Genomic DNA, 14,019 nt, shown 5'->3' on the forward strand with positions numbered 1-14,019 from the left:
AGTGTGGTCTTAAAGTATAATCATCCCCAACAGACTAGAAGTGCCCATCTGGCAGAACACAGTGGTCCTTCCCCTGGACGTGAGCTCAGTCTTCATTTAGCATCTCCATTTTACTCCACAGATGCCTCCTTCAGACATGAATTCTACTTCTCATACAACCAGTCCATTTCCACTAAGGTATCTTATTTGCTTCTTTGGTTATAAGGCCCATTCATAAGAAGGGATTTACTTCTGACAGGCTCATCTGTATTACCTTGCTTAGTGAAACAAAATTTATCCTCACTAGGAATGAAAATATTTCTCCCGTCAGCAGGACAAGGCTGTTTATCTTTGCTTTCTTATTGTAACTGTAGCTATACAGGTCTCCTTCCCTAACCTGAAAAGGCAAAATAATCACAACTGGAACAGTAAATTTTTTTGCACTGTTCTTGACCACTGAAATCAATTTTAAAAGGTGTATGTATTATAAGTGTGTCTAAAAGAACAGATCAACAGATATGAAAATTGGGAAGAGGAGAGAGGAAGTCAGGTCACAGGAGAGAGAAAGAAAAGGGGTGCAGGGAGTTAGAAAGCTGGCAGTAACTACAGACCGATTTCATAGATACAAACACAAAGCCTTAAGAAAATTAGTCAATGTATTCCAGCAGATTAAAAGATAATATATCGTGGGCTTCCCTGGTGGCGCAGTGGTTGAGAGCCGATGCAGGGGACACTGGTTCGTGCCCCGGTCTGGGAGGATCCCACATGCCGCGGAGCAGCTGGGCCCGTGAGCCATGGCCGCTGAGCCTGTGCATCCAGAGCCTGTGCTCCGCAATGGGAGAGGCCACAACAGTAAGAGGCCCGCGTACCGCAAAAAAAAAAAAAAAAAAAAAAAGAAAAAAAGATAATATATCGTTACCAACTTGTTGTGGTCTATCCCATAAATGCAAAAGTAGTTCAACATAAGGAATCATATGAATGTAATTTACTCCATTTGTGGATAAATGAATTCATTTATTCAACAAATACTGTCTGGCATGATGCTAGGTATGATTCACTCACATAATTCTGGCCCTCATAAATAACTTACGATCATCTTGGAAATGAAAACACTTATGTGTCAAAATTAAATATCTAATCTCAAAAACTAATTTTATATAGGAACTCATGTAATAGCTCCAATTTGATTAAGAATATCAGAAACCTATAGCAAACATCACACTTAAAATTTTGAAAAAAAGGGGATGGGAACCATTAAAACTAAAGGCTTAACAGGTATCGACTGCAGAGTATGGACCTTATCTGGATCCTGATCCAAAGAGTTTCTAAAACTTCATGTTTATATGACAGCCAGGGCAATGTGTATATGGCTAGATATGTAATGATAATTAGGAACTGTTAACTTTTTAAGTGTGATAGTGGTATTGGACTTAAGGTTTGTTTTTTGAAGCCTTCACATCTTAGAGATACATACTGAAATACTATTAGATTAGGTACTTGGGATTTGTTTCAAAATCATTTGCGTTTAGGGAGTGGGTGGAGGAGTGGATAAAACAAGGCTGGCCATATAATGATCACTTGTTGAAGCTGGGTGTTAGGTATATCAGGTTAATTATACTAGTGTCTCTACTTTTGAATATGCTTGAAATTTCCAAAGTACAAAGTTTTAAAATTGTTTTTAATTATCAAACACAATGGCAAAAAATCAAGCAAAAAAGAACAAAAACTAAATGCAAACACTAGAGAGAATCTACGTTATCAGAAAACCTTCTATGGATACTATTATTCAACATTATTCTATTCTTTTTTTTCAAAAGTTATTACTTAAAAACTTTTATTTGAAATATACATACAAAAATGCACTAATTGCAAGTTTATAGTTCCATGAGTTATCACCCCCAAAACCCATATCTGTGTAAACCACGGCTTAGGTCAAGATATAGATTTGACCAGCAGTCCAGAAGCTTCCATGGTACCCATCTCAATCACTACCCCCACCCCCGCCCAACCCCAAGAGGCAACTGCTCTCCTACAATTAGTCTAACTTCTAACACTGTACTCATACGGTAGCTATAATTGTGTGCCTAACATTTTTTGATCAACATGTGAAATTTACCCACCCTACCTGCAGCGGTACTTTGGGGTTTTTTCCTTATTTTTAAAAAATTTGTTCTTTTCCATTACCTTGTAATGAGAGCACCTTGTTCTCAAAACGTGGTCAGTGGGCTCTTGGGAATTCCCAACACCCTTTCAGAGTTTAATAGAATACAGAAAGCTCACTGATTTCAGATTCCACATTGCAACTAAACTTTAAAAAACTACTTGTCAAGTTCTGGTGTAGCATCAAAGAATATTCACATTTATCTGAAAAGGCTACTAAAATTCTTCTCCTTTTACAATTATCTATGTGAAGCCAGATTTCTTTCTTATACTTCAAGCAAAACATGTCACAGCAGACTGACTGCAGAAGCAGACATGAGAAATCAGCTGTCTTCTATTAAGCCAGACATTACAGTGATTTGCAAAAATGTATAGCAACGCCACCCTTCTTACGAAACTCTTTTTTTTGGAAATTTTAGTGGTCATTTTACATATTTTTAAAACGTATGCTACTTAAGGTCACACGTAATGGGGTTGGTTTCTTGTCATTTTAAATGGGTTAATAAATATTTTAACAATCTCTCAACTTTAATTTACCATATTTAAAAACATATATATCTGTCATACAAAAAACATTCTTTGGATCCCCCAAGAACTGTGGAGCCCTATGTCCCAAAAGTTTGAGAACTGCTGCTGTACGGTTTTCCCTTATGTGAATATACCATATACCATAATTTATTCATCTATTCTATCGCTGATGGACATATGGGCTCTTTCTAATCTGGAATTAAAACAAGCAAGGATGCTATGAATATCCTTGTACGTGTCTTCTGACGCACGTGACGTCCCCACTTCTGTTGAGTTTATACCAGGAGCAGAACTGCTGGATCACAGGGCATGTTTACACTCAGCCTTAATAGATACTGTTTTCAAAGTGGCTATTAAGCATTTGAAATGTGGTTAGTCTAACTGAGATGAGCTGTAAGAACAAAACCTACATTGGAGGGCTTCCCTGGTGGCGCAGTGTTTAGGAATCCACCTGCCATTGCAGGGGACACGGGTTTGAGCCCTGGTCCGGGAAGATCCCACATGCCGCAGAGCAACTAAGCCCGTGCGCCACAACTACTGAGCCTGCGCTCCAGAGCCTGCGAGCCACAACTCCTGAAGCCTGGGCGCCTAGAGCCCGTGCTCTGCAACAAGAGAAGCCACCGCAGTGAGAAGCCTGCGCACCGCAACGAAGAGTAGCCCCCACTCACCGCAACTAGAGAAAGCCTGTGCACAGCAACAAAGACCCAAGGCAGCCAAAAAAAAAAAAAAAAAAAAATTTTACACTGGATTTTGAAGACTTAGTATGAAAAACATAATGCAGAATATTTCATTAATAATTTTGTATTGGTTACATGTCAAAATGATAATATCTTAGATATATCAGGTTAAATACATTACTAACATTAATCTCACCTGCTTTTTCAAAATTTTTAATTCGGCTACTACAAAATTTAAAACTATGTATATGACTTACATTTGAGGCTCACAATATGTATCTGTTAGGCAGCGATGCTCCAGGGGGGAATATAGAGAGGTAAAACAGGAAAATACCAAGTGTGCATACTAAGAACAGTCTGAGATGCTTAGGAGACAGGCACCTAGTTTTGAGGAACCAGAAAAGACTTCCCAAAGGAAGTCTTATGTACTTATGTACATAAGACTTATGTACTTAAGTACTTATGTACTTCCCAAAGGAAGTAATATGTAAAGGAAAGCTGAAGGATGGCAGGAGTTAGCCTAGTGAAGAAAGTGGTGGAGGAAGGTAAAACCAGGCAGGGAGAACAGTGTGTGCAAAGGCCAGGAGACAAGAGAAATGTGTTCAGTATGGCACAGACACGGTGGAGGGGAAGGGCATGGTGGAGGGAGTGACAAGAGACAAGAAAGGGAAAAACTAGCTACATCGTGAAGGGCCTAGTGATGCTTCTATTTTAAGAATAGGGAACTATTGGTTTTAAGCAAGAAAGTTACATAATCATATCCTCACTTTAGAAGAGTCACTCTGCTGCTCCTCTGTGTGATGTGAGTGAATCAGGACTAGAGTCAAGTTGGGGCTGTTACAATAACACAAATTAAAAACTAACGAGCCTTTACATGAAGAGAACAGCAGCAGAGAGACGCAAACCTTAGGCAAAATCACTACTCTCAAAGCTTCAGTTTCTTCTAATAATACCTATCTCACAGTTATTTTAAGGATTTAAGAAAAGCATCTTTTTGTAAAGGAGTTCTGTATTCTAACTCTCGGTAAAAGATTTTAGTATCACTAGAACAGGCAATAATAATTCCAAGAAACTGAATTCTATTTCAGAATATGCCAGATAAAAGATTCATGTCTTCTCCAACTTATTCAAACCTATAAGATACTTTAACAATCAATGAAATTAAGTCAGATAATTACATTTGAACGGTAAATTCCAACTATGACACAACCCACTGTGCTCCATTTAACCTCGATATGAAAAGATTAACACCATATCCCATCTCTAAAAACTGAAATTCAAGTGAATTAAAGGTAAGTATGAAGTTACTCTCATTCAATGGTAAAAACATGAATGTAAAACGATTTCACTTCTTCACCAAACTGATACTAGCAGGGCAGGGCAGTGAGTTACAAAGTATTCGAGATAACTAGAAAACTGTTCAGGTGGCTTCATTTACTTTGAAGTTTTGGGACCTTCTAAAGTTATATATTCTGTAAATAAACTGTTCAATCCAGGGAAGAAAGGTAAAAGGTCACTTTATTTTTCCAAAAATGTTTGAAGTTCTCTAATCCGCCAATGCATTCTTTTTTTTTTTTTTTTTGCAGTACGCAGGCCTCTCACTGCTGTGGCCTCTCCCGTTGCAGAGCACAGGCTCTGGATGCGCAGACCCAGCGGCCATGGCTCACGGGTCCAGCCGCTCCGCGGCACGTGGGATCCTCCCGGACCGCGGCATGAACCCGTGTCCCCTGCATCTGCAGGCGGACTCTCAACCACTGCGCCACCAGGGAAACCCCGCCAATGCATTCTTGACTCTTCTAAGACATAGAGCAATCTTTAATTGATCACTTAGTAGAAAGCATTTAACTTGGGCAAAAAGTCCTTGAAATCTAACTTTTATTCCACCCTTTCCCTTTTGCCTTAAATACTCTTAAAACACTGTAGAAAGTTTTGTTCTGTACTTATTTCATCCACAAAAATGAACAGTCCTTAGAACTGAGTTCTCCAGAGAATCCTTCTTAAGCCTCCCCCCTTGTAACTTAAATCCCCACTCCTTAGTGTCATATGCTATACAACTATTCACACACAATTTCCCTTCTTGAACTGAGTGTTCTTAACCTTCTCTTTTCTAGATTAAAATAAACAGAAACTTAACTTCCTAAGGGTCTAAACTGATTTACTGAATTATGAAAACAGAAATCACCCGCAACCTCTCAGCCCTTTTCTTCACTCTCACATGATGATCTCATATCACTTTGAGAATTCTCCATCATCCTACTACAAAACCTACAGACCTAAGTCCACTTGAACTAATATTTTCCTCCTTAACCTCTTGTGACGAGAGAGGAAGCACCCCTTCCTTCCCTATCAAAGGGGCAATCCATACTCTTCTTTCCACCTCCACTGCTGCCACCTCAGTGTCTCTCACCTGCATTACAGCCAAAACCTATCATCCCACTCTCTCTTGCCTACTTCTCAACAATCCACACAGGGGCAAAAGCGACTGTTTCAAAACAAAGATCACACTACAGCATTTAAACTGTGTCAACAATTACACTTAAACCCAAACTCTTTACCATAGTTTCCAAAGCCCTGAGTCCCTGCCTAAGATTCTAGCCTCACCTTGTCACTCTTACGACCACTGTGCTCCGGCTACTGATTTTATTTGTTTACCTGCAACACACCAGCTCTTCCACATCAGCTTTTTCCTAATTCTGGGTCTTTCACATGTTGCTCCCATGTGCAAGGCTCTCTTATCCCAGTCATAACATGGTTAGCTGTCCTTCAGGTCTTTCATTCTCCTCTACAAGGAAGGCTTCCTCTAACTACTCTGTGGCTGGCATTCACTATTGCTGTCTCCTGTTTGTTTTTTGTTAAAGCACTTACTACAAGTTATTCACTAGACTGGAAGCTTCACGAGGGCAGAAACCACCTCCACCAGGCTGTTGTGCCTTACATAGTGCCAGACGTAAGCAAGCGCTCGACAAATATTTGCTAAATGAATGAAAGAGTGAAGAGACAGACAGGATTAGGTTGTGGTCCTGGCTGTACTACTTCCTAGTGCTTTGATCTTAGATAAGTGACAACTTCTCCGAGCTTCAATTTTTCTCTTCCATAAAAAAAAAAGGAATAAATACCTTGTAGGATTTCTAAATAAGACCTAATGAATATTAACAGACTATGAATGAAGACCAACCACAGTATCTGAACTTAATTGAGTAAATGTTAGTTTCCTTCCCTTCCTTCTATAGTTTAGAGAAGTCCCTAAGCTAATTTCATATTGAAACTAGAGATAGATAGACAGACAGACCTATCTATCTATATACACATCTACTGTTGCATCTACTTAAAAGGACTAATGACATGCATCTGAACAGACAAATTGGTAACTTGTATTTGTAGGATCTAATCCAATCCTACACCTTAGAAAATGGAGAATAAGTAGTATACATCTTACTCACCCCTCCCACAAAGGACAGGGTGGAGTGAGGAGAAAATGAAGAGAAACCAAGAAATGGGAGGGAAAGATAACCTGAGAAATTAGAAATCATTAATTCAACCTCAATTCCTAAGTTTAGAACAACCTTCATTTGCCTATAAAGACCTGTAGCAGGAACAGGATTAGTACTCATTCCGAAATTCTGAAATAAAACATTTTCTATTTGCTTAAATCTACATACATCTCACCTATATTAAAGGTATTTACCTCCTTTTTACCTTTCATTCTTTAAACTGTAATTTCATTGATAAGATGTAAAAAAAACACAACAAAAACCCTCCAAATACAAAAACGCCTCACATCAGAAAAACAAAAGTTCTCATTGTTGCCTTAATTTCTTGATAAGCTTTAAATTTTCTAACCACAAAAATTAAGTCCTTTTTCCCCAAACATTTTTTTAAACTGCTGCTCACTTTTCAGCCTGACATCATTTTTATGTTTTCTTCAGAGATTTTACTTTCTAGGAACGTTCTAAATCATTTACCATACATCATTCAGATCTCCTCCACACTCTCTCTCCAAAATTACTTTATTGAGTCCAAACCAGTACACGAAGAAAGGAAGCAGGAGAGAAGGGAGGTGAAATAGGTTAGAAAACATCAGAGTACATCACAGGTAGTACCAGCAAGGATTATTTCATGAATTTTGTTTGGTTCTGTATACTGGGAGTAATATAAAATGTATTTTAGGTATTTTAATCTTCTAAAAAAGATTAGAGGGCTTCCCTGGTGGCGCAGTGGTTGAGAGGCTGCCTGCCGATTCAGGGGACACGGGTTCGTGCCCCGGTCCGGGAAGATCCCACATGCCAAGGAGCGGCTAGGCCCGTGAGCCATGGCCGCTGAGCCTGCGCGTCCGTCCGGAGCCTGTGCTCCGCAACGGGAGAGGCCACAGCAGTGAGAGGCCGGCGTACCGCAAAATAAATAAATAAAAAGATTAGAAAACACTGATTTGGGAGACAAACAGAGTGGAAAAGGATAAAGCAATGAAACTGCCATAATTATCAAATTATGGCTTGGGAGGTGAGCAAGACTAACAGCTTCTATTGACGAGGAGACGGTTTGGAAACCTCCACACATTTTAACAGCCAGATATCCCCGTGTGAGATATGAAGAAGCACCTTCTCCTCTTACAGCAGGCCTAACACATGCCAGCAAGGTCACAGCTGCCCCCACTAACTGTTCTTATCCCTTCAAACTTCCAATGGCAGAGGTCAACCTTTACCTTCTAACTCTCAGGAACATTCGATGCAGTTAAGCTACAGCAGCTCCTGAAAGATAATTGTTGGTCTTTGAACAACTACTCCTAGAAAACATTAACTGTATTCCATATCATAATCTAGAGTTTCAAATAAGGCTTTGGCATTCAGAAAAGTAACTTGGAAGTAAAACAGTCATACTATTCCACTAAAACAGTCACATTTATTAGTCACACAGTCCACTAAAATGGTCATGTGAAGAAACTAAGCACCAAAATAAAAAGATTACTTTTAAGGTATTTGAAATGTTTCAAAGATTCAAGGCACAACCTGGAGCCATTTAATATTACAGTTTGATAGATAAGAAAGAGTCACTCTGTGAAGAGTTGGTATTGGAACTGCCCAAATATCAGCCAATCAACCTGCATTTTTTTCACTGGGTCTAAGTTAAGGGTTACTCTGAATATTCAGTTGCATTAACAGAGGTTTCTCATTATTTTTGAAGCCACTTTGAAAAAAACATACATTTTGCTATATAAGGGACCGTTTCATAAATTACAGTGTATATTTGTTCTAAAGGCTCAGAACAGGTGATGGGTACCTCTCAGGATGCATCCACTCATCACAACTACTGCATATTCAAGTAAAACAACCCCACTATTGTTATGAAAGCACACACGCCCCCGCCACACACACACTATTATTATAGCTGCTTCTTCTCTAATATAAATCCACACAGGACAAAAGAGGACAAAAAGTGCAGCAATAAAGAGAATTTCCCCAAATGCAGAGCGAAGGGTTCCTTTAATCTCTTCTCACAGTTTAGTGTCCTGCCTGGCTCACTACCTCCGTTTTCTTTATACTTTAAAACTTGCTGTGTGGCTTGAGATATCAACCCTTAGCATAATCACTTGCTAGTTTTATAATGTGACCCCACACTGTTGGAAAAAGGAGCTTCAGTCTTTGCCTACTAACAATTCCTCACTAAATACAAATTCCCCAAACATAAATATCTGATAAACATCTACCAGAAAGTCATTTTGTGTACAAGTACAAAAGGATGCACCAAGACAAATTCGGGGGTTCACAGCCTCTTATCCCTAGAGGCAAAAAGAATTTTAGTTCAAACACTAATGACATCGCTCTTAATGAAAGCAGAGCTAAAAGAACCTGTTTATTTATCAATCTGATCACACATCACTAAGACTCAACTCTGATTATAGTAGAGGACAAAGCTGGACACTCTTAATCACCCTAGATTAAAGATGCCTCTAGCTTTCTGCTGTCTCCTGGGCCATTACACCAAACCTAGAGCAGAGCTACACCCACCTTCAGGCTAGAAGAAACATATAATAGCTTATTGATCTCTGGTGCAGACCCAAACCCACAAGTCACCAAGCAAGTAGGGATCACAGCCACTTGATGCAACTAACAACCAGAAGTCATGCACTGGGTTTTCTCTTCAAATAAGCACACCACTGGCAATTACCACATCAAATGTGGACCAACTCCTCCCAAACAAAAATAAAAATATATTAATCAGGTCAGGGAGCAATACATTCTGAACCACACAGAAAAACTACTATTTCTTGGTTGGCAGTAAATGTCAATCTCAGTTCATTAAATTCTTCATTCCGTGTAATTTCTCAGGTTTTAAAAGTTACGGTGACATTCAATTCCATAGATAAATGCTTTCAAAAGAGATAATACTTGCTCGTAAATTACATGTTGACTGAACTCCATCCCCACCACCATTAGTGGAATTAAGTGTTTGTAGCAAATGACTTAAGACTTTTCAGAAGTAAACTTTACCAAAGAATGATAACTTCTAATTATTTTCTTGTGAAGAAATCAAAGCACCACTCCCGAAAGTAAAGGTTAACTGTGTTCTCTGAAACAACTATACAATGTTTTTAACTGATGACTAAAAACAGTCAAGCCAGAAGTGGAACTCAAGTCTCTCAAGCAATGAATGTTCTTTCCAATTAATTCCGTTTAGCTCTTGTTCTGACCCCAGTGTACTACGTAAAGCTTGGTCCTTACTCATAGCCTCAGCCTTCTCTTAACCTCAAAGGAATATATGTAATACAACCCACAGACTGGAATAAAGCAACAGTGACAACATTAGCGGACAATGATGGATGAAATGCCAAACGAACTGGGAGTCAGGGCAGACATGTACGCCCTAAAAGGGAGAGACTGAGGTGGGGCTGGAAACTATTTTCTGGCCTTCTCCCGCGTGCTGCTCCAGAGCAAGGGGCAGGATCCTGCATGCCCGGGATCAGCAGAGCCCCCGAAGTGCAGGGATGGGAAGAAAATAGCGGGCTGCTTTGCCAGGGAGTGGGGAAGGTGAGGGATCGGTGCGGTGTGAATTCCACTGAGGAGTGAACTTCCTGGCCCAGGGTTGGGGGGGTTGGGGGTGGCAGGACGGTCCCGGCCAGCGGCGGCGGGCGACCTCCCTTTCTTTCTCCCACAGTCCTACATCTTTGTGTGTGTGTGTGTGTGTTATTCAAGGGGCTACGAGTTCCCGAGGAACCAGCCGGCCACCGTGGCCCTCCAGCCCAGGTCGGGAAGTCCGTCCGCCACCCTCTAGCTCCCAGGGGGCTCCCCGGGTCCGGGACGCCCGGACACCCTCCAACACCCCGAGGGTCTGGAGACAGACGAATGGACCAAAGCATCTTCGTGTGTGGACACCCCCTCCGCTACATCCAACCCTCGCCGGGTCTTTGTCCCGCCGGCGGCCGTGGTCTCTGCCGGTTCCTCGGGGAGGCCTCGGGGCCCGGGGTCGCCCCAGCTTTGTTCAGTCAGCAGGGCGCGAGGTCCAGGACACTTACCGTACACCCCGGCGAAGAAAAGCAAGACCAGCGCAGACCTCCACCGCGGAGACTCTTTTGTGCTCCAGCGACGGGCCATAACCACGGCAGATGGAGCGAGCGAGAAGGAGATGAAGGAGGCGGAGGTGGAGGCCGAGGAGGAGCTGGGGCCAGACGCCGCCGCCACCGAGCCCCCGGCTGCTCCCTGCGCTCTCCGCGGCGGCGGGAGGGGGAGGGGCCGCCGTCGCCGCCGCCGCCCGCGCGCGCTCCCTCCCTCTTTCTGCCTCCCTCCGGACCCCCCCTCAGCAGCTCGCCGGCTCCCACCCGGGGCGGCGCGAGAGTCCTCCACGGGACGGCTCTCCCGGGAGCCGGGGTAGCCAGCGCCAGTACGAGGTGAGGGGGCGGCGGACGCGCGGCTCCAGCCACGCGCCGCATAGGCTAGTCGGCGCCGCCACCCGCCAGACAGCGCTAGCCGGCACCCGCGCCCATCCGTGCGATCGGCAATCCCCTGGCCCGCCTGCCTTGGTTCCCACCCCGCGCTCCGCTGGACTTTCTAAGTCTCAGGGCCGCTTTCCCCACGACAGAGGCCGGAGGAGCAAGGCAGTGCCAATAGATGGGCGAGCGAGAGAACGCGGGTCGATGGGTTCCCCCGGGCTGGGGAGCGGGGGCCGGCTTCGGCGCTTCGCTGCAGTCAGAGGTCTCGGGGCTGCCCCTGCGGGTTGTATGAGGACGTGTTGGGTGGCGGAGAGTGGCTGCGTGAGCGAGGAGAGTGGGTGTTCGGAGGCTGGGAACTTGAGAGTTACTCTCCCCTACCCCTTCCTCCCTTCCTCCACTTAACCCGCGCGGAGCTCGGAGTGAGTGGGCGCAGGTTAGTGCCGAGACCCTGGCCGCTGGTCGCTGTGAATGCCTGCTGGGGAGCTGGGGCTGCTCAAGGTGCCCGCGATGAGCCGGACAAGGTTGGAGTGCGGAGCACTTCCAGTCTGGCGTGGAGGTGGCTCTGACATCCCCCGGGGGAGCTGGAGCCACCTCGGGGGTCGGGAAGTGAGAGAGGGGTTCACTCAGCGACCCGTGATTTCTCTAAACATCTTTCTCCATCCCAAGAAGTGTGACTCCTCCTTCCCTTACCTCTCCGTAGCACTTCCTAAATACAATTGTAGTGACACTGGCACGTCAGATCTTCCGCCTTGTATTTGTAAAGTGTTTGTCGACACTTCTCATCTCCCCTACTAGATTATCATTGACCTTTACATGCACTCTCCAGGCTATTCAAGGAAGACTTACAATGCGCTATGCTGTCCAATTGACATAGGCTATCTCTTTTTCATCTCTAACAACCTTGTGAGATAAATATTATTATCCATATTTTATAGATAAGAAAACGAGGCAAGTTAAATTACCCAAGATAGTGTAACAAATGAATGGTTTGAAACAATTTTTCTTATTCCAAATTCAAGGCTGTTTCCTCTCTACTGCAGTGTACTCTAGCACAATGCTTAGTGCGTAGTAGGTAAATATTAAAATTTAAGATGAATTTCTTTGAAGGTACATTTAGTCTTTCCGTCTATCCGCTACCGATTTGTCCCCTTTTAGATTTTTTCCCCAGGAAATGGTATTACAAACGGTGAAAAAATTATTAACAAACAATGCAAAACCCAATAATAACAAATCTTGTATCATTTGGCAAAACAAACAAAATCGAGAGCTCCAAAAATGTTTTGTACCCTCGCTGGAGAAAAAGGAGGAGCTTCAGTGTACTTCATTTAACAATCAGCAGTTGTCTGTACTAATTTTAGGATTTGAGATTCTACTTGCTTGATTCTTGAGATCTGTTTCCAGAAATTGCGCTGCCATGACCACTGTGTTTAGAACAGGTCACAAACAAAATGAAGAGAGACTGCACGGCATCTTCCTCTCTCCACTTTTAGTACCAGTCAAGGAACCCCCATCCCAAGACAAGAGGCACATTGCTGTCCTCTGTCCCTTGACTCTTGTATTCACAACCCTCTCACCCTTGCACTTGCTCATCCACCCAGACCTGTCTTCTGAGACTTATCGAGTTCTCAAACCTTTTGGTCTCAGGGGCCCTTTAAAAACACTTAAAATTTGGTGAGGACTCCAAAGAGCTTTTGTTTATGTGAATCATAGCTACTGATATTTATCATTTAGAAATTAAAACAATTTTAAAATATGTGTAAATTTACTTAAAATAAAAAAAATGCATTACAGGTTATCTCTATTTTCCAAAACAAAAAAAAAAAATAGTGAAACGTGTGGCATTGTTTTCGTCTTTGTAAATCTTAATGTCTGGCTTAATAGAAGACAGTTGGATTCTCATATCTGCTTCTGCATCCAGTCGGTTACAATATGTGGTGTTGGTTGAAGTATATGAAGAAAATCCAGATTCACAAAGATATGTATTGATAATTGGCAAAGAGAGGATGTCATGTACCTCCCCAGGGCCCTCAGATAAAATTTTGAGAGCTGTTCATCTAGGTGTCTATCTTAACACCTTCAAAAATCTAAGTGTTTTGTTTCTTGTTGGAAAAAAATCTGATAAATATTCATTCTAAGGTATTAGAAGCTGAGCACTTCAGTGTTCACCAACCAAGGGTATTTATGTTTCATGAGGGAACATTTTATTTATACAAAATCTAATCCTAATAGAATATCAGACATTGGTAAGCAGCAGGGCACAGATTAGGTATTCAGTATTACCCTTTTTATTACCTAATCTATTGAGCTGAGTACCTAGATGTCTACTATTAGGCTAATATATCAAATAACTCATATATGAGAAAGCATTTAGAAGTTTATAAAACTGTATAAAGTGGTCAGTATCTTTAACAGTTCTATTGCAGTAGGAGTGCTGATTTAACTTGGCCAACGTTCTGATCTATACCCTATAAAGCATAAAGCATTCTCCTGAGGCTCATGTGGTTCCTAATCTCGGGGTCCCTGGATCTACAGATGTGTTTCAAGGATCCTGAAATTGTATGAAATTTTGTGCTCACGCATTTTTATAGGCAGAAGATTTGTTATTTCCAGCAGATTCTTGAAGGGCTGTGTCAATCATTTAAAAAGAATGTTTAAGAAAAATTGAATGAGGTAACTACTTGAGTTGCTTCTTAATCCTTTTCCAAATGGTTCTCAAACTCCTCAGGTACATGCATTTGGGAGAGGAGAAGTTCA

General features: G+C 42.2%; 1 protein-coding gene across 2 annotated transcripts in view; it reads right to left on the reverse strand.

The window, feature by feature from the left end:
- Positions 1 to 11,077, reverse strand: part of LRP12 (LDL receptor related protein 12) — an 85,232-nt gene extending 74,155 nt beyond the window's left edge. For both annotated transcript variants that reach the window (XM_032610119.1, XM_032610118.1), the window contains exon 1: positions 10,852 to 11,077. In XM_032610119.1, coding sequence (XP_032466010.1) covers positions 10,852 to 10,930 — 79 coding nt within the window. In that variant the 5' untranslated portion in view covers positions 10,931 to 11,077. The remainder of the gene's footprint in view (positions 1 to 10,851) is intronic.
- Positions 11,078 to 14,019: the final 2,942 nt, after the last annotated feature.

Source organism: Phocoena sinus, chromosome 17, assembly GCF_008692025.1.
Source record: "Phocoena sinus isolate mPhoSin1 chromosome 17, mPhoSin1.pri, whole genome shotgun sequence".
In the NCBI taxonomy this organism is placed as follows: domain Eukaryota; kingdom Metazoa; phylum Chordata; class Mammalia; order Artiodactyla; family Phocoenidae; genus Phocoena; species Phocoena sinus.